The following is a 21,671-nucleotide window of genomic DNA, read 5'->3' as shown; positions in this document are numbered from 1 at the left end:
ACAGTGTGTTGCAAACTGCGTGCCAGAGGGCTCAAATGCTGCAGGGCTTGAAGTAAACCTTTGCTCACAGACGCTCACCGCTCTCATCGACATGCTTGGGCCAAGAAGTATGCCAAATGGACCAACCAACAGTGGGCCAAGGTCATCTTCAGCAATTTCTACTTGACTGGGAATCAGTGCAATAAGTATGTCAAAAGATTTCCAACTGAAGAATTTAGGCCATACTGGCTGAATCTATCTGTGAAGCATCCATTGCATGTGATGATCTGGGGCTGTATTGCTGCTTCTGGTATTGGTCAGATACAAATCACGCAGGGAATCATGAATTCCAAGCAGTATGTTGAAGTCCTGGAAAAGACCATGCTTCCTTCAGCTCAGCAACTTGTAGGGAAGAACTTTTATTTCCAGGATGACAACACTCCTTGTCATCGAGCCAAGTCCGTCCAGCAGTGGATGAAGAAGCATGGTGTTCGACTCCTGGGTTGGCCAGCTCAGAGCCCGGATTTGAACCCAATTGAGAACTTGGGGGGCAAGTTATGAAATAAGCAAGAAGCATCCGAAGACCAAGCAGGAGCTGACTGAATCCATTATTGCAGCCTGGCACCACATTGTCACCAAAGATCACGTGCAAAGGCTTATACAGTCTATGTCGAAGCGATGCCGCGTGGTGTTAGCAATAAGGGCTGGCCAATTTCACATTAGTAACCATGTTTGGTTACCCAAACGGTCCTTTTCAGGGCCACAAACAATAAAAATGTTAACAAAACACTAGCATCGGCCTTAGTAATTGCAACACGTATGCCACTGGGTATGCATTAGTGTTTTCATAGTCATTGTAAGCATGCAAGAAAATTCACAATCCCCATCCAAACAACACTAAATTGCAAAAAGCTTATGCTTTTCACTTAAAAACCACCAGTGTTTATTTATATTTGTATAAAATATCATAAAATCAATGGCCTATCCAAAAAATGTCATAAACCGTAAACCGTGCAGGACTTTTTCAAACATCTGTATGTGGCTTCCTTTCTCTTTAATTCAATTATGATGCTTTGAAATTCTTTTTAGCTGATTTAAGAATAAACTGGATACTCCAACAACTTCCCTGAAGACGTTACAGAACCATAGTAGGGGAACAAAAAAATTAAAAAATTTTTATTTGAGCCTGAACCTTATACATGCATAGATCCATTTCCATGCTGCTTTGTATATATGAACTTTAGCAGAATATTTTAAATTGCAACGTAGTATTAATACCTGGACATGAAAATTACAAAACAAATATCAATGGCTTATGACCTAACAATAGACATCTACTTCTCATGTATATTTTCACTTACCAAGTTGTATGAAGAAGAAAGAGAAAAATGGCAGGCAAAACAAGATCATCACTTCCCACAGACCAGCGACGACGGAACACCACAATGCCTGGCATGGCTAGTGAGCCTGAAAAGGGTCACCGGGCACAATATTAACTTTCTGTAATAGAAATACAAAGAACAGGAACATAAATTGTTTCTATATATGACAAAATCAATATTGTTGCTACAAATTTACTACAAAATATATTGTCTAGACACATTGCTTCGAAAATTATGTTTGTTAAAAGTCTTCAAAGAATCAATAGCTCTTTAAACTCATAACACATTTTTATGAGAATTCAGAATATGTAAACTAAATTAATACTATTTATTGTAGTACTACAATAATAATAATAATAATAATTAGTAATAATAATAATAATAATAGTAATTAGTAATAGTAACTAGTAACCAATGCCAAATCCGACGAAACAACTGGCCGCTGTGATACAATTGTATAATAATAATAATAATAATAATAATAATAATAATAATAATAATAATCGCGCGGGTTAACAAGGGCCGCGGCGGATGTTGGGGTCCCTGGACATCCGTCGACAAGTGGGTTACAAGTGGACCAGCCAACAAAACGACAAAAATATAGTGCAGATGAAAACCGTGCCATAATGGCCTGTTACTACAACTCAGAGCCAGAAAAAAGAGGCTATTTAAAGCGAATGTATGAATTATGGAAACAACAATATCCAGATTCAAATGTTAGTGAACAACGACTAGCAGATCAAAGGCGATTTATTATACGGAATAAAGTGTTTAGTGAAGTTGAACATGAGGAAATTCAGGCAAATTGCAAAACCCAAAAAACAATATCACAAGCGGAAATAACTGATATTCAAGACACAACTAAAGACATTATAGTAGAACTCCCAGAAGAAGCTCTTGGGGAGGAAATAACATCACCACCACTAGAACCAGTTATCACTGAACCAACTGATGAACTAACTCAAAAACAAAAAGAATTGAAGGATAAGATCATGGAGCATTTTCTGCTTAATGAGGAAAGGCAACGTTTACCATCACTAAAAACTGTGCCGAAGAAAATTTTGGCCCCTATCATGAAAATGGTTAATGCAGTGTTTTCAACAATTGAACCGGGATCCATCTTGGAAACAAACCAGTTAATGTACAGCGCAGCTGTAATAGTCACTAATGAACTAGGCATTAAAATTAAAGTACCTAGTCATACAACAGAAAAAGCATCAAAGCCAAAGTGGAAAATCCGTTTAGAACAAAAAATAAAAAAATTAAGGGCAGATGCTAGTAACTTAAAGAACATGCATGAGCAACGGCTTAAAAACAACAAAATATAGATCGGCTAATCAGGAGATATAGATTGGATACAAGAAACATCAATGAAGCTGTAGAGATTGTAAAACAGCAGATAACAGCAACAGCTAGAAAAATTGAAAGATATGAGGCACGAATCATCCAATATAAACAAAATCAGCAATTTCGATCAGACCAATGGCGTTTTTATCAAAGTCTTAATGTAAATGGTGACACCAAAAGTGAAAAACCAGAAAAACAGGCCACAGTTGAATTCTGGAAAGAATTGTGGGAAAATGCAAAGGACTACAACAAGGAAGCAAAGTGGATACATGACTTTGAGAAAAGCATTGGCAACAAACAAATGCAAGTATTAGAAATAACAACTGAGATGGTCAAAAATCGAGTTAAAAAGGTAAAGAATTGGACATCACCTGGAAAGGGCCAATTACATGGTTTCTGGCTCAAATATCTGACCAGTTTACATGCAATATTGGCCAGGCAACTGAATGAAATTTTACAAAAGGGCCAAATTGATGAATGGTTGACAACTGGAAAAACATACTTGATTCAGAAAGATCCAACTAAAGGAACAACACCTGAAAACTACAGACCAATAACATGCTTGCCAACAACCTTCAAATTACTCACAGGCATTATTGCAGATAACATGATGGATTATTTGGAAACAAACAACAGCTTGCCAGTAGAGCAAAAAGGCAACAAAAGAAGGAGCAGGGGCACAAAAGATCAGCTTCTAATTGATAAAATGATATTAGAAAATTGTAAGAACAGAAAAACGAACTTGAATATGGTCTGGATTGATTACAAAAAGGCATTTGACTCACTGCCACATAGTTGGATCATAAAATGCTTAGAAACAACTGGCATTAGCAAAAATATTACATCCTTTACCGAAAAGGCAATGAAACAATGGAGAACTGAGTTGGCAGTAGGGAATGAGAGCTACGGAATGGTTAATATCAAGCGAGGAATTTTCCAGGGTGATTCACTTTCACCTCTTCTCTTCATCATCGCAATGATCCCACTATCAGTAATCTTAAAAAAAATGAAATTAGGCTACCAAACAGCCAAAAAAGCTGAAAAAATTTCGCATTTACTATATATGGATGATTTGAAACTCTACGGAAAGTCAGAAATAGAAATCCAATCATTGACAAATACAGTCCGAGTATTCAGCACCGATATTTCAATGCAGTTTGGCATGGAAAAATGCGCCACTGTATCCATAAAAAGAGGCAAAATCACTGCATCTGAGGGAATTGAAATGCCCAATGGCCAACTGATTAAATGCAAAGAAAATGAAGCCTACAAATACTTAGGCATTCTGCAGTTGGATAACATCAAGCATGGAGAAGTAAAAACTATTGTCAGACGAGAGTACACCAACAGAGTTAGGAAAATTTTGAAATCTAAATTGAATGGTGGAAATACAATCAAGGCCATAAATACCTGGGCAATACCAGTTATAAGATACACAGCTGGCATAGTTAACTGGACACAAGCTGATTTGGACCTTTTGGACCGAAAAACCAGGAAACTAATGACAATGCACTACAGTTTACATCCACGTGGTGATACTGATAGACAATATCTGCCCCGAAAATCAGGTGGCAGAGGATTATTACAAGTGAAGCAAACAGTTGAAGAAGAAAAACATGCACTGGCTGATTATTTAAAAGAAAGTCAAGAACATCTATTAATCGAAGTAAAGAACAAAAATCTACTGAAGGCCCAACAGACAAAACAAGAATACAGAAAAGATGTGATAAAATCAAGAATGGAGAGTTGGCAGAACAAAGCACTGCATGGTCAATTTCTGGAAAAAATAAAAGATAAAGTGGACAGGGAACAAACTTGGTTATGGTTAAAAACAGGTACATTAAAGAAAGAAACAGAGTCACTAATCCTGGCTGCGCAAGAACAAGCTATCCGCACAAATGCCATTAAGGTCAAAATCGAAAAATCCTCTGATGATGCCAAATGCAGACTTTGCAAAGAAGCTGACGAAACTGTTGATCACATACTCAGCTGCTGTAAAAAAATCGCGCAGACTGATTATAAATTGCGGCACAATTCAGTAGCACAAATGATCCATTGGAATTTGTGCAAAAATTATAATATTAAAACAGCAACAAACTGGTGGGAACACCAGCCTGAAAAAGTCACAGAAAATCAGATGGTCAAGATCTTGTGGGATTTCCGTATACAAACCAACAAAATACTGGCGCATAATACACCAGACATCACACTGGTTGAGAAAAATAAGGTCACAATCATAGACATCGCAATACCAGGTGATAGCAGGGTCGCCGAGAAGGAACATGAAAAAATCGCAAGATACCAGGACTTAAAAATCGAAATTCAACGACTATGGCACAAACCAGCAGTGGTAATTCCAGTGGTAATTGGCACACTGGGTGCTATTCCAAAAGCACTGGAATTACATTTAAAACAGTTAAAAATTGACAAAATCACCATCAGTCAAATGCAAAAAGCCGCACTGCTTGGATCTGCACGCATATTACGAAAATACGTTACGACGTCCTATGCCCCTGGGTGGGGCCCGACTAGTAACCAATGCCAAATCCGGCGAAACAACTGGCCGCTGTGATACAATTGTATAATAATAATAATAATAATAATAATAATAATAATAATAATAATAATAATAATAATACTGTAGTAATACTATTTATTGTACTTCAACAATAATCAGATTCAGTGGGTCATGAAAAGGGAACCTTACAAGTGTAAACCTAGTTTCTTTTTATTTTAAAATAGGCTAACATTACAGAAAATGTGTATTTTAATATATTTGATCCTTCAGAGAACATTTAGCAGATGTTGGGTGCATCTCCTTGCTTTTGGAGATCAGCAAAATATTGCCTAACTGACATGAGTTGCGTTTATCTTAATATTGGCACATTTTGAGTTGACTCTATCGGATAACATTTCTGTTTGTAAACATGAATCTATTTTTGTTGGTTATATTCATCTATTTTGAAAGTTTGAAATTCAATTTTTGAATTAGGTTTGTTTTGGTTTCTATAAAAAAAGTAAGGAATGGGACTATTAATAATTTAGTTTGCTTTGGTTTCTTTCTTTTTTTAAAAAAATAACTCACATTGTTATCACCATTTATAGACACAAGGAAAGACAGAAACACACACACATATACAATCACACGTTCATTTGATTGGTTTGACTTAATAAAATATAAAATATGAAAATTACATTAGATCTAGGGATGTAACAAAGTGAATTAATATCTACAGTAATCTACAAACTGATAAACCTGAAAAGAAAAAAATTAACTCCTGTTCAAGTAAGAAGGCAGGGCGGAACAGAAGTGTATTCCTGATTCTAGAGAAAATTCCCTTTAGTCATAGGAATTAACTTAAGCTATATAGACTATTCTATTTCTTCTAGCCAATAAATAAATTGATAGAATGAAACATAAAGGAAAAGGATTTAATCTGGATTACACATATGCTACCTAACTGGATACTGTTGTGTTATCTGTCCAGACAAGAATATTTCATGGTTCATTTCAACTTGATCACCAGAAAAGAGAGCCTACAGAAAGTAGCTTACTGGAGTTAACATCTTCAGCCTAGAGCACTCTGCAGATTATGCAACAAAGGCCACATCTGCAAAAGTAAATTGTGTATCTTGTAATGTCAATAAATGTGGACAAGCTAATTTAATTATCTACATGCAGAAGTCTCTCAGAACTATTGCTACTTTGAGGTTTGCTCATGTTACTAGTCCTCTGAAAGGTCATGATTTCTCTAGGAATCAGATACTACATTCAGAGCGAGCCAAAAGATACATCCTCTAGCCACCAATTTTCCAGATTTCCAGAAGAGGCTAATTATTGAAATTCCAGTGTATGGTTCAAACAAATAGAAAGTGAATGGCACACATCCGGTTTATGCCATGTATACATTCCCTGGATTTAGAATGGATTTGGGAGTAGAAATAAACATAATTTCTTATGGCCGCTAAAAGGTCAGATTTATCCTACCATGTTTCCCTGAAAATAAGATAGGGTCTTATTTTCTTTTGACCCCCCCCCAATAAGCACTTGGCCTTATTTTCAGGGAGGTATTATTTTTGAGGTACAGGAGGCGGCGAGCATGGTCACTTCATGGCTGCTGCGGTGTTGCAATATTTTCAGGGGAGGGCTTATTTTAGCACATGTGCTCAAAAGCCCTATTGGGCTTATTATCAGTGGAGGTCTTATTTTCAGGGAAACGGGGTAGATATAAAGTAGGATACATCTTCAATTTTTTTTTGCCTTGGTGGATGCCATAAAAATCTTCCCTTACTGTGTATATAAACACTTTTGTGAACTTTCTAACAAATCTAACATTAGAAAGACAATTTTGTTGCTTGTACGTACACTGAGAGCTTATGCACCAGAGACAAATTCCTTATGTGCCCAATCACAATTGGCCAATGAAGACTATACTATACTGTTGTGACTCAGAAGAAGTTTGCTGTGAGTTGAGTCGGGATGCAGGAATAATGAGCAGCTGTTGCTCGTTAGGGTTGTCTTCTGCAGATAAAAGACGGATGGTGCCATGCCTTAGTTGCAGAAGTCAACATTCGTTCGTGGTTCATCGTTTTGAGATTCAAAGAGGCACTTGGATAAGTGATTTGCTTTCTGTAAACCTGATTCAAAGAGGCACTTGGATAAGTGATTAGCTTTCTGTAAACCTGGTTTGCTGTAAGAGCTTTTTGTTTTTGCTTTTGCTGTGTAACTTTTTGCCAGAGACTTTATCTACGTTTATTTTTGGGCTCGCAACCAGCTTGAGCCAGGTCTGATAAAGATATTTACTTTGAAGTTCTGTCTGACTGTCATTTGTGAACGAGCGAAGGGGGGGGGGGTCAGAACACTATACTATACTATACTATACTATACTATACTATACTATACTATACTATACTATACTATACTATACTATACTATACTCAGTGGTGGGTTCTGGATCCCGTTGCAACCGGTACAGTTGCAACAGGGCCCAGCCTCCACCACATGAACGTGCACAGCGCACATGCACATGTCCTTACCTCTCGTGATGCCTCTGCGACACTCCAGGTACTTGGTGGAATGTTGCGCATGCGCCGTGTGCTCCGTGCACGTGCATGGAAATGCCGAAGAGCTTGGGCAGGTGGGTGGGCCCTCTGGAGCACTGTACTGGTATGGTACCCGGTACTCTTGGTAGGCACCAGTTTGCCCGTACCGAGGCGCAACGCCTGCAACCCACCGCTGACTATACTATACTGTACTGTACTATTCTATTTTCTATTCCTTCCACATCCTCTTTCTTCAACCTTCATTCATTCTGAAACTTTTTCATCCTACAATCATTCTGCTTTCATTCCTGTTTCTTTCACTTTTTGTCACCTTCCATGTCCATTTTCTTGGACTAAGTGTTATATTTTATGATTCTTGATGAATGTATTTTTTTCCTTTTATGTACACTAAGAGCACCAGACAAATTCCTTGTGTGTCCAATCATACTTGACCAATAAAGAATTATATTCTATATAGTACACTGTTTTCTATGCAGTCTACACAAAATTAGCAAAGATGTCTTTCAGTTTCAGTATTTAGTGGACCTATTTTTAATATCCTTAAACAAATGGCAGCTGTGATCTTTAGTCATTCCTTGCTCACTGCTTGTACAACTGCTAGAGGAATATAAACTACCTACACAAATGCAAAGAAAATTTTGCAACTATGGCTGAAAACCTGATAACAATTAATAATTTATAGTAAGCCTCAACATGGCACAAAATTCTTGCAAATTTTAAGATATTAATTGCTTTTCTCTGTATTTTAGATTTCTAGCAGTTTAAGCATGAAGCTACCAGTAGCACTATCAGTACTGCTTCAATGAATCTTAGTTCTAATTCCTATTTGCATCCATTGTGTTTTCAGTTATAAAACAAACTGTTTTCTTAAGCAAAGAACAAAACCTAGATCATCTAGTTTCTATTATGCATTACAACTAGTGTGATGATTTAACACAATATAAAAGCAAACAGCCAGGAGCTTGAACCAGAGGCTTGTCTTTACTCAGCAGCATCCATCTTACAACAACTATTTCTTGCCCCCAGATCACATGACTAGAAATGTTAACTGTTTCCTAACATGCATCAAGAACTGGGCATAACAATTGAACTTGAGATATAACATAAAGCATACACATTATTACATCTTCCCTCTTAAGTATAAAACATCTAATATGATACAAAATCTTTCCATATTTTTGGTTTAATAGCTCGATCATAGCGAGAGGAAGTAACCGCTGTTCATCAGCAGTAGGATTGCTGTCAAGTTGGGAGTCACTCCCAGCATTTTCACATGCTGATACGCTTGAATTATCCTTGGTGTCCTCGGTAGACTGTATATCCGAGTTCAGAAATTCTGTACCATCATGTGTTTGCGCTTCATTTTCCTTGTTATTTGCTTCTTCTGATGAAGTATCAGCGGTAGTGTCTGGACGAAGATGATGCCTTCTTCATCTCAGTTGCTGTCCACACTTGGTTTCAACTACATATGATTTTGGTGAATTGTCTTCTCTGACAATTCGAGCAGGTTCCCATGTTCTCCCAGTGACTTTGTGTCACACAGCTTGCCCAGCACACAGTGGATGAAGAGACTTGGTAGATTTATCAAAATACAGTTTTTGCTTTCTCATGTTTATGATCCTCTGAGCTGTTACCCGCTCATGTGGGATAGAATGAGGCTGCAATTTATGTGGTGCAGTAGGCACTGTGGTCCTAGCTGTGCAGGTGAGCATAAACCCTCAATGGGTGTTACACGATAGTTTAACAGGCCTAAGTAGACATCCTGCCCTGATGATTGTACTTTCTGAATAATGGATTTGGCTATGCCAACATACTTCTCTGCTAGGCCATTGGCCTGTGGGTGATAAGGGCTTGTGGGTTTGTGCCTGATTCCCCATTCATGCACGAAGCATTGGAATTCAGCACATGATAATTGTGGCCCATTGTCAGACACAAGTTCTTCACATGCTCCATGTCTTGAAAGTATTGTCTTAAAAGCCCATATGACTGTTGACGCTTTTAGACTTCCCAGCTGCACTAGTTCAAAGTATTTGCTGTAGTAGTCTACTATCATCAGGTAGTGGATGTCTTCAAAATGAGAAATATCTGTAGCCAATCTCTGCCATGCCCATGAAGGAACATTCCACGGTGTAAAAGGTTCTTTCACATTGTTTTTTTGAAACGTCTGACAGGTGTCACACATCTTCACAAGTGTCTCAATATCACAGTCCAAATTAGGCCAATAAATCACCTCCTGTGCTCTGCACTTACACAGAGTAATGCCCAAATGTCCTGGTGAATTTGTTCCATTACTTCTGCCTGCTGTGACTTAGAAATAAGAATAAGGTCACCCATTAATATGATATCCTCATGAATGGATAGTTCATCTTTCACAGGCCAGAATTCCTGCACTCAGGACACAGCTTCTTGCGTTTTTCTGGCCAGCCATTGCACATGACATGAGTTAGTTTCACTAGTACTTCATCCTCTTTGGTGTCTTGTCTTATCTTCTCCAGCCGTACATCTGATATTGGCATGTTCACTAGTACTGTATATACCTGCTCTTCCAACTCAGGTTCATCCCTGGCTTCATGTAATTCTGGAAACACCCTTGACAGGCTATCTGCCATTGGAATTTTCTTTCCAGGCTTATACTTCACTGTGAGATCATACTGCTGTAATTTCATAATCATTCGCTGCAAGCATGAAGGTGTAGAAGCTAGCGGTTTTTGTAGTATGTACTCCAATGGCTTGTGGTCAGTTTTCACAACTACTGGGCGACCATATATGTACTTGTGAAAATTTCTCACATCCATTCACGATGGCCAGCATCTCTTTCTCAATTTGTGCATAATTGGCTTGTGTCATGATCAGTGCACATGGAGCATATGCCACAGGATGTCCTTGTTGAGTCAGTACAGCACCTAACCCAACCTGGGATGCATCCAATTGAAGCACAGTGCCAGCATTTACGTCAAAATATTTCAGTATTGGCCCTGGATGTTTAGTGATCAGTTTCTTCACTTTGTCAAAAGTCTTTCCATGTTTGCATCCCAACACCAAATAGCATCCTTCTGAAGCAATGTGCGTAGTGGTGCTGTCTGTTGAGTGAGGCCCTGAGAGAATTTCGATAGATAGTGGAAAATGCCCAGTGATGTCTCCAGCTCCTTTCTGGAGGTTAGGGCCTTCATGTTAAGAACTGCTGTAATCTTCTTTGGATCAGGCTTCAAGCCCTCTTTGGTTAGTACGTGTCCAAAATATGTTATTTCTTCTATCCCAATTTGCATTTTGTTTGGATTGAGTTTAAGATTTTTCTCATGACATCAATTGAGCAAAGCAGTAAGGTTTCTGTCATGCTCTATTTGATCCTTTCCATAGACCAACAAATCATAAACTAATACTTCAATACCATGTAGACCAGCAATCAGTTAATGTGATTTCTTTTGAAATATTTCCTGTGCAGACACTATGTCAAAAGGTACCCTTGTGAAGCGCCATCGACCCGCAGGGGAGTTGAAAGTAGTGAAGTAACTGCTGGCTTCATCAAGACCCAATTGTCAGTAACCAGACTGGGCATCTAATACACTGAACACTGTTGCTCCTACTAGCTTGTGTGCTATGTCCTCCATGGTGGGGAGTTTGTAGTGTTCTCTCATTATTACTTTGTTCAAATCACGTGGGTCAATGCATATGCGAATTGCACCTGTGTTCTTCTTCTCCACAACCATAGAACTGACCCATTCCAATAGTTCAGTGACCTTCTTTACTACTCCCAACTTCTTCATGATAGTGAGTTCCTGTCTAACTTTATTCACAAGAGTTAGAGGTATTTTCCTTGGGGCATGAATGACAGGCTGTGGACCCTCTTTTATACGTATGTGGCTTATACCTGGGAGGCCCTTGAATAGATCACAGTATTCATGTTTAATGTCAGCCTTCATCAGACCGCTATGCCCACCATCCACAGTCATTATGATCTTCACAAGTCCAATCTCTTTACTTGTTTTGAGACCTAGTATGGCTGGGGCTTGCCTTTCTATCATAAACAATTGTAAAACCTTTTCAAATCCCTTGTAAGAGCATTTTGCATAACAGTGACCCATTACTTTCAGCCTTTCACCACCATATCCCATTAGTTTCGGTAGGTCCACAGTCTCTAAGCGGGATTAATTCCTGAGGTGTTCCAAATATATGTGGCTTGGCACACAATTTACTTGTGCTCCAGTATCTATTTTGAATGTGACTGGAGTTTTGTTAGCCCCTATCTGTAATGTTACATTTGCTTCATCTGCAGATTGATGTGCTTTCTGTACCGCTGCAAGATATATCGGAGAGCAGTCCGAGTCTGACCCTGCATTGTCATCATTGTCCTCTATGGTGTGTACAGCTCGTGTTTGTGACCTTCCGGTTTGTGAAGACACTTTACACACCCTGGCAAAGTGTCCTTTTTTTCTTGCATTTATTGCAGATCTGCCCCCTTGCAGGACAGACACTATTTTTATGGTGCATGTTTCCACAATATCTACAAGCTGCTTCTCTATTACTTATCCCAGTGCCATAGGTGCCTTTTATTCCTTTGTGTGCCCTTTTTTGACCATATCTACTGCTTTGAGTTTCTATAGCATTGATCTGGTGCTGTGTTCCTTCCAGTACCTGCATGTCCTTGCTTGACATTTCATATGCTCTGGCAATCCTTATGGCTTTCTCAAGATTTAAGTCTTCTTCCTGCAGCAGTTTTTCCTGAACTTCCTTAAACTTACTGCCCATCAGAATACGGTCTTTAATTATATCTCCAGCATCATGAAAAGTAGTCTTTGGCAAGCAAGCGCAGCTGCGTCACCCATTCACCCACAGATTCACCTCCACACTGGTTTCTCTCATAAAACAGTTTTCTCTGCATTGTTGAGTTTTTCCTTGGGTTGCAGTATGCTTCAAACTTTGCAAACAGTACCTCTGTTTTCTTTTTGTCCTCTGCAGTGATCTCCCCACTTGCTTGCCAGGCTCTGCACACATCACGTCTTTTCTGTCCCACACATATCAGAAAGTGTGCTGCTTTCTGCTGATCAGTTCATTTGTCTGCAAACACAATCTCTATCAGCTCCGTCCACTTTGACCAGTTTTCAGATATGTTCCCTGACTCCAAATCCAGGGAAGGAATGTTCTTTGTGTTGCTGCCATGACTCTTTTCACCCCACTCCTGGTACCATGTGACGATTTAACACAATATAAAGGCAGACACCAAGGAGCTTGAACCAGAGGCTTGTATTTACTCAGCAGCAGCCATCTTACAACTACTACTTCCTGCCCCCAGATCACATGACTAGAAATGTTAGCTGTTTCCTAACATGCATAAAGAACTGGGCATAACACTTGAACTTGAGATATAACATAAAGCATATATATCATTACAACTAGGACTTGTTTCACAGAACACTCTTTTGGTCTTTCACAATGTATACTTCTAATATTATCAAAAGAGTTATTGTTTTATACTAAATTCAAATTCCATTTTAAGTACCGTCACTAAATCTGTAATTTTCCATAATGAGCTCGAAGTGTGAAGCTGCATCAGAATACCAAAATGCTATTACAGAATCAAGTAAAACTAAAGATATATCATGTATCGCGAGGATAGTCATTGTTTCTCTCTTTGTTTTAATCTGAACTTTCTTCATAAAAATAGATTCATTACTTTCCAATTTCAGATCTTTACTGTCATTTGTCCCTATAGGGTTGAAGCTGGTCAAGTCTGTACTTTTGGTTCATATTCCAGGAAAAGAGATTTTGTAAGCAAGGGATGGATAGCAGAAACCCAACATTCAACACAGGAACCCATATGGATATTGACTCAAAAATGCAGAAAGAAACCCAGGTCTCAAACTGTGTGACTAACATACCATGGGGGAGGATACCTGGAGAAGTTCTTGAATGTATCACTTGATTCTCTGTAAAAAAAACCTATTTATCTAACCTTCGTTAGTCTACTTTGGCAATGTGGACCAGGAACAGTTTTAACTATATCTAATATAGCACTTTGATAATTTCCAAACTGTACCAAAAAAAAAGATCCCTTATATAAAGAGTGGAGTCTTTTTTTTCTTTAGTTAGTGTTGACCAAGGTGGCTTTGTGCCTAAAAAGGATTAGAAATTAGTGTCCAGATTTCTAGCCTGATGACTGAAGCACTATGCCAAGCACCTTTTCTATGCAAAGATTAGCTATAAGAAAATAAAGGAAATAAACATTTATCCAAAACTCTTTAATTAATAAAACCACCCCATTCTTAGTTATTCATTTCAAAAAGTGATGTGATGCATTCACTCAGCATAATACATGTACTCTTTCTTTAACAACTACAATTGAGACTGGTGACTTGATAGTTAAGGGAAGCAATTGCTAAGCGAAAAATCACATGACGTAACTGTATTAATAATTTTACTTCAGCTTTTCTTTGCTTTGTAATGTCAAAAAAATGTAGCCCTAAACAGCTGGGAGAGTACAAACAGCTGGGAGAGTACAAAAAGTGGGAAAGTTTTCTAAGACTAAATTCACAAGGAAGTCTGGATAAAAATCTTATAGCCCTTTTGTTCCATTTCAGGTGGCTGCAGCTGCAAGCTACTTATGAGTCAAAAAAAGCGTGAAACAGATTAGGATATTGTAAGTTACAGGTAGAAGTTGTAACTGTAATTCAAGAGGGTTGGACCGTACATTTGTGGCTATGTAGAGATTTGGGGCTGATTCTTCTTTTGACTCCACCCCTAGATTCTGCTACTCCTTCCCCTACAGTAAGTAAAATGTCCCATTTTCCAGCTATGAGTTGTGCCTGCCTATAGAAATGTAAGCTATTGTTAGGGAAGGTACAATTTTTTATCAACTTTCATAATGTATATATTCCTCACAAAGACTTCCATTCACTTGAATATATAAACAGTGCCCGAGAACTTAAGATAACCTATTCTCAATAAATTTTGTTTCCTTTTTTATAGTAACAATAAATGATACATACCGTATTTTCACGACCATAAGCCGCACTGAAAATCCTAAAATTTGACAAAAAACCGGCAGTGCGGCTTATAACCCGGTGCGCTTTATGTATGGAAAAAGATCGAAAATCTCTCCCTCCCGATTTTACGCTCAAACTTGAAGTCCCTTGGGTAAGGTGACCAGTGTACATAAAGAAAAATAAAATAGTAAGATAGTGGGATCCTTGCCCATCAAGCTCAGAAAACAGGGATCCCACGATCTGTCCCACACCTCCTCTTTCCCTAAGAGGTGGTGGGGTGGAGAATCCTTGCCCATCAAGCTCAGAAACCAGCGATCCCACGATCTGTCCCACACCTCCTCTTTCCCTAAGAGGTGGTGGGGTGGGAAATCCTTGCCCATCAAGCTCAGAAAACAGGGATCCCACGATCTGTCCCACACCTCCTCTTTCCCTAAGAGGTGGTGGGGTGGGGGATCTTTGCCCATCAAGCTCAGAAACCAGCGATCCCACGATCTGTCCCACACCTCCTCTTTCCCTAAGAGGTGGTGGGGTGGGAAATCCTTGCCCATCAAGCTCAGAAAACAGGGATCCCACGATCTGTCCCACACCTCCTCTTTCCCTAAGAGGTGGTGGGGTGGAGAATCCTTGCCCATCAAGCTCAGAAACCAGCGATCCCACGATCTGTCCCACACCTCCTCTTTCCCTAAGAGGTGGTGGGGTGGGGGATCTTTGCACATCAAGCTCAGAAACCAGTGATCCCACGATCTGTCCCACACCTCCTCTTTTTCCCTCTCTCCCCAGGCGGATTTTGCAGTATCCTACCCCTGGAGTGGGGAGGAAATGTGGATTTCATAGTATCCTTCCCCTGGAGTGGGGAGGGAATGGGGATTTCATAGTATCCTTCCCCTGGAGTGAGGAGGGAATGGGGATTTCATAGTATCCTTCCCCTGGAGTGGGGAGGGAATGGGGATTTCAAAGCATTTTAAACTATACCTTATAACCTTCCAAATGGAATAATAATAATATAAGAATGGCAAAGAAAAAGAATAATTATGCTTTATATTTTTACTGTCATTTATTATCTTACAGGCAGACAGGTTAGGAAACGAAATGAACGAGTGGCCAGCCAGGCTAGGAAACGGAATGCAGGCAGTGGGGGAAACGAAATGAATGAGTGGCCAGTCTAGGAAACGGAATGCAGGCAGGGAGGGAAACGAAATGAACGAGTGGCCAGCCAGGCTAGGAAACGGAATGCAGGCAGTGGGGAAAACGAAATGAATGAGTGGCCAGTCTAGGAAACGGAATGCAGGCAGGGAGGGAAACGAAATGAACGAGTGGCCAGCCAGGCTAGGAAACGGAATGCAGGCAGTGGGGGAAACGAAATGAATGAGTAGCCAGTCTAGGAAACGGAATGCAGGCAGGGAGGGAAACGAAATGAACGAGTGGCCAGCCAGGCTAGGAAACGGAATGCAGGCAGTGGGGGGAAATGTTGCAAAAAAAAGTGCGGCTTATAACCCGGTGCGCTTTATATGTGGAAAAAGTTTGAAAAACTAACGTTAATTGATACTGCGGCTTTTAATCCGGTGCGGCTTTTGGTCGTGAAAATACGGTAGTTAAACTTTAGTTATGCATGGAATGTCTTAAACCATTTATATTCACTCATATTCCATCCTTCCTTTTTAAAAAAGTTTTTATAAAAAGATTTTACATATATAATTACATTCAAAGAAAAATATATAGTAAATGTGAAATTGGAAAAAGAAAAAGGAAGGGAAAAAAGAAAATAAACAATACAGAAGATAGAAAAAAGAAAGAAAAAATACAAGGACAAAATATGAAAAGCAATATTAAGAAATGGTTTATGATTTGGCAGTTTAGAGATGAAATTCTAATCAAACTTCTCTATCTAAGATTATATCATTATTCCTTTCTTTCTATAACCTATTCTTTTTAATCATCAAAACCGCAAGTCACAGATATTTCCTTTTTTTTTTTTACACAAAAGTCCATAAGGGGGTCATATTTAATACAGTAATACAATAGCAGAGTTGGAAGGGACCTTGGAGGTCTTCTAGTTCAACCCCCTGCCTAGGCAGGAAATCCTATACCGTTTCAGACAAATGGCTATCCAATATCTTCTTAAAGACTTCCAGTGTTGGGGCATTCACAACTTCTGGAGGCAAGCTGTTCCACTGATTAATTGTTGTAACTGTCAGGAAATTTCTCCTCAGTTCTAAGTTGCTTGTGTCCTTGATTAGTTTCCACCAATTGCTTCTTGTTCTACACTCAGGTGGCTTGGAGAATAGTTTGACTCCCTCTTCTCTGTGGCAACCCCTGAGATATTGGAACACTGCTATCATGTCTCCCCTAGTCCTTCTTTTCATATTTTCTACTCTCTACTTTCAAATAACTAAATTGCCCCAGCAATTTTCACAGGACCCAGCCAACCAGAGTTTAACTTCAAAGTTGTTCAAATGATCCCTAGAATAATTCTCATAGCAATTCTGCAGTAGCTCATTCAGTTCTAGGAGAGCCCAAGTCACTTGACAAAGAAACGTTGGCTAGAGATCAATGGATGCAATAAGAGCATAAAAGTGAGAATGCTTTGCTGCTCTTACAAGTTACAACTTTTAATAAGTTCTTAACTGTTCTAGTTGGTTTTATTCTTTGTCTTTCTCCAGCACTGCTCTAGGCATCACTTGCATTGCTATAGAGCCCTCCTACAAGGACTCCATAGGATCCATGATCACAGAAAATCTGCATGGGTGCTAACGGACCCAAACCCCTCATCATGTGCTCATTTCTAAGCCACGAATAACACCTCAGTTGAATTGTGCACCATAGGTTCAGGAAAAATCCAAAATGCTCTCTGAACCTATACAAGGTTCATCAATTACTTGGGACAGGCTAACTAAGTAGGCCCAATCTCCCTGCAGTAAGACTTGGCTATAAACTCCAGGGCCAAGAGGGAGTAATCTATCCATGGCAAGGGATTAATGTTAACATCCCCTAGCCCTAGCTTACTTTTCCACTGCCCTGAGACAAAAACCAGACCCAATGGGTGATTATGATGTAGGCCATCAATAGGTTCAATGGATCAAGTCAATGGTTGCCATGGGGCCATGAACTTTCAATACACGGGCCCAAAGAATGAGAAGGACATCTTCAGGTACCATTAGTCTGGCTAGGTCCACTGGCAGCCACAGAGTCAGGAGCTCAAATAGAGCCACCACTAGGTATGGAAGGAGGCAAGCAATAAGACCAAATGACCCCAATAGCCCAATCCAACAAAAAGGCTCTCCCATTTGGCCACCAAACATTTTCAGATAATAGCAGCCACACCCACTTCTACCCTGGAATTGCCGGTGATACCACACTTAAAACCCAAGAGGGTACATTTTTGAGAAAGAAAGATTTCCCCCTCTGCATCCAACCAAATTCCATATGCACTAAGCTGGCCCCTTTGTCCATGATCAGATTATGAATTAGGTGAGCTTTGTTAGAGGCTAACTTGATATTAAGCAGCAGAAGACCAAGCTCTGGGGCAGAGTGCAGCAGGATGGAATATACCACTGATGGTGAACTTTTTTGGCACTGAGTGCCGAAAAGGCACTGTGTGTGCGCACCCATCAGGGACGTGCCCCGGAAGAGAAGCTACCAAGTGGGCCTCCGTGCGCCGGAAACCAGAAGTACATTCCCCGGTGGGCGCATGCCTACTTGGCAGCTTCTCTTCCAGGGCATGTACCCGATGAGCGCATGCACACAATGCTTTTTTGGCATGTGCACCAGCCATATTGTTTTCCGGTTACTGGCACACATGCATGTATGATGATCAGCTGGCCGATGCGCATACGCACAATGGTCACCAGAAGACCAGCTCTTCTGGTTTCTGGCCCTGCCGCATGTGCAAAATACAGCTGATCCTGAACAGGAAGAAGAACTGGCGATGCTGTGCATGCCAGCCAACATGGCTCTGTGTGCCACTTCAGGCACACGTGCCATAGGTTCGTCATCACGGGAATATACCATATAGTATTACCACACTGGTGTTAAACACCAGGCCCATCTTCCCTGAAAGTGGCCTGACCCCTCCTCTTAATTACTGTCCACCACTCCATCCCTTAATGCTCCCTTCCATCCCAGCTCTAATAGATCCATTATAATCTTATCAAACATTCAACACCACTACTCTTTTATCTCACATGAGAGCAAGAAGCCAGCACAACTTCACCATATCCCCATTCCAAAAGAGACTCTCAACTGGAAAATCTTCCAGATGTCCTTTCTTATTCTATATTTAAGCTTTATTGCTCTAATTTCCCACTAAGGAAGTTTTTCCCCTTTCTATTATGCTAAAAAATCAAGATGTTGATTTTTAGTACACTTTGCTTTATAAGAATACAAGGTATTAATTTTTACTGACAATTGCTAAAAATAAGTAGTTGTAATCTTTCACTCGTCTTGCATTTTGGTATCACATACCGTTTTCAGCAGTGACAACACATGGTGATTAAAAAAGCCAAGAATAATTCATTTCAACAGCTAACCTAATATAGGATATTCTTTTCTCCTTACAGAAATTGTGTTCTCTATAGGACTAACTTTTGGATCTATTTATGCCCAAACTAGTACTTCCACTAGTCAAGAATAAAAATAATTCCATATGCAAATGATTATGAAGAAGTATCTGATTTTCTTATGCGGGTAGTCCTTGTTTAATGACCTTGTTTAATTAAGTTGGGACCAACAACATTGCTAAGCAAAGCAGTTGCTAAGTGGGAAATCACATGACTGCAACTGTGCTTTCCAGCTCAAAACTGGTAAGATTAATCAGTTTCATACCTTTGACTTTTGTTTGCTTCCTAACCAGTTCAATATGTTTTGGAATGCACATGCTGGTGCTGGGATATTTAACAAGGAATTTACTGTTTGTATTTATATTCATTGTGAAGGGGGAGGGAGGCAGAATCAGATCAGACAGAAGAGACTGCCTGCAGGAAATGCTTGTTCCCCTCTTACATTCTTGCAGAATGGAGAGATTGCACTGCTGGCATGGTGCACATTGCTTTTTATATGTATTCTCAATTGTGTGCTTGCTTACTCTCTTGTAATCCCTTTCTTTCCAATCCCTCTGCTCTGCAAGGAGGGAAAACAGAAAAACAAATCAGGCACAGGACAATGCATACTGATGAGTGTAATGGAGATAACACAACTGAGGACAGCAACATTGTAACTTCGACTGGCCACTATATGAGGCAATTGGTAAGTGGGAATTACTTGTAAAAGCAAGGTGAATGTTAAATGAAAGGAGTACACCATTAAAAGCAACAAATCATTCATATTTTGTACAGGAGAAGACCTACAATTATGAACACAGTAAAAGGGTTAAATTAGATAACTAATCTTTCACCATCAGTCTCCATGAACAAGATTATGAAATTTCTATCTTAAGTTTGAAACAGAAAAACATGCAGACCTGTAGCTTTAGACAAAAGAAAGAGAAAACTGAGATCAAGATATGCTTACATAGCATGTAGAGCATGTAATCCAGGAGAAGCACATTCTTCTGTCACAAGAAGCTTTATTGGGAAAGTCTGTATCCATGGATGTAGACTTTGTGAATGAAGGAGGAACCAGCATATTCACCCTGTAGCCACTGGAAATCCCAGGGAGAAGAAAAAAGCAGCTCAGTGAATATTTGTTAAAACACTGTTATTACCATCATCGCTAGCATTCCTCTGTCCAACAATGCAAGGATTTATCCAAGCATGTGAAATGAAGGGGGGGGGGATAATTTATACACTTCTTTCTATATCCTTATTTAGCCAAAAGACTATGGGATAAAGGAAAGAGAATATGATGATGTAGTGTTATCATACTGAGAAAAATACCAAAAGAGAAATAACAGTCCTGAAGCAATTATGCTTCTTCCACAGAAAATCTAGCAGGTGATGGTCATGGCTAGGAGAGGTTTGGACAGCTTCAATTTATGCACCAGTTGTAGCCTTTCTTAGATCAGGACTCTATGCACTCAGTCACTCAAGCCCTAGCCATCTCTCCTCTGAATTGTTGCAATGAGCAATACATGGGACAACCCTTGAAATGTATTAGGAAGGCTCAACTAAATACATAGTACAGCAGTGCAATTAGTCTTTGGGGCCCATAGAATGGCCCAAGCTACAGAACTGTCTCTTGAACGGCACTGGCTGATGGTTTGCTTATGTGTGTGGTTCGAGGTGTTGGTTATGACCTTTAAAGCTTTCCATGGCAAGGTCCAGGTTACTTGATGAGCCATCTCATCTGGCTAAGACAAGCCCACCCTACTCATGCTGGCAAAGGAGGCTGGCTATGGATCCAGCCATTTAAGGAACTCTTAAGACTGATGGAATCCAGAAGAAGAGCCTTTTCTGCTGTAGAGTCAGGCCTCTGGAACATCCTGCCTCCAGGCGTGAGGTGGGGGCAAGATGCTCCAGAAAACAAGCACTACAGAAGAGAAGGCTCTTTTTCTGGATCCCATTAGGAATTAACAAAATAAACCAATGGTCTGGGTAAGGGAATATATGTAGCTCAGGACTGAATTACAAGGTTATTGGTGCTCTCGGAGCTTGGTTGTTGGCTTGTAAATGTTTTATTACCCAACTAGGTAACATCATCAATGCAAGTGAGTACAAGGTTTGCTGCCTGTTTGTGCATAGTAACTTCACTTGCCAGTTTTGATGGAGATGCTATTTCCTCTTTGATGATACCTTGACTGGAATATTGATTTCTGCCTGAATGTTTACTATTGATCCTTGTTTATTCAAGTTTTCACTACTGGAGAGGACCAAGTCCTCATAAAAAAAATCTGCAAAATTCTTCTTGAATACTCTATTAAACATTAGAAAGTTTCAGAAGAGTTCATATAATTTCATAATGAGCCAGAGAACAATGCATTTAAAAA

The 21,671-nt window shown here is 39.6% G+C and overlaps 1 protein-coding gene across 4 annotated transcripts in view; it reads right to left on the bottom strand.

Moving 5' to 3' along the window:
- The window catches only part of DAGLA (diacylglycerol lipase alpha), a 115,948-nt gene that overhangs the window by 42,388 nt on the left and 51,889 nt on the right, over window positions 1-21,671 (bottom strand). For 3 of the 4 annotated variants that reach the window (XM_087715091.1, XM_087715105.1, XM_087715099.1), the window contains exons 2-3: window positions 20,258-20,387; window positions 1,341-1,479 (exon numbers count right to left, since the gene is read on the bottom strand). In XM_087715091.1, the coding sequence (XP_087571217.1) occupies window positions 1,341-1,435 (95 nt within the window). In that variant the 5' untranslated portion in view covers window positions 1,436-1,479; window positions 20,258-20,387. The remainder of the gene's footprint in view (window positions 1-1,340; window positions 1,480-20,257; window positions 20,388-21,671) is intronic. The other variant, XM_087715111.1, reaches the window with a different exon arrangement.

The sequence above is a fragment of the Thamnophis sirtalis genome, unplaced genomic scaffold (genome assembly GCF_051295495.1).
Source record: "Thamnophis sirtalis isolate CommonGarterSnake01/CBP01778 unplaced genomic scaffold, rThaSir2_p1.2 scaffold_1, whole genome shotgun sequence".
NCBI lineage: Eukaryota > Metazoa > Chordata > Lepidosauria > Squamata > Natricidae > Thamnophis > Thamnophis sirtalis.
This window is presented reverse-complemented; position numbering and strand designations above follow the sequence as displayed.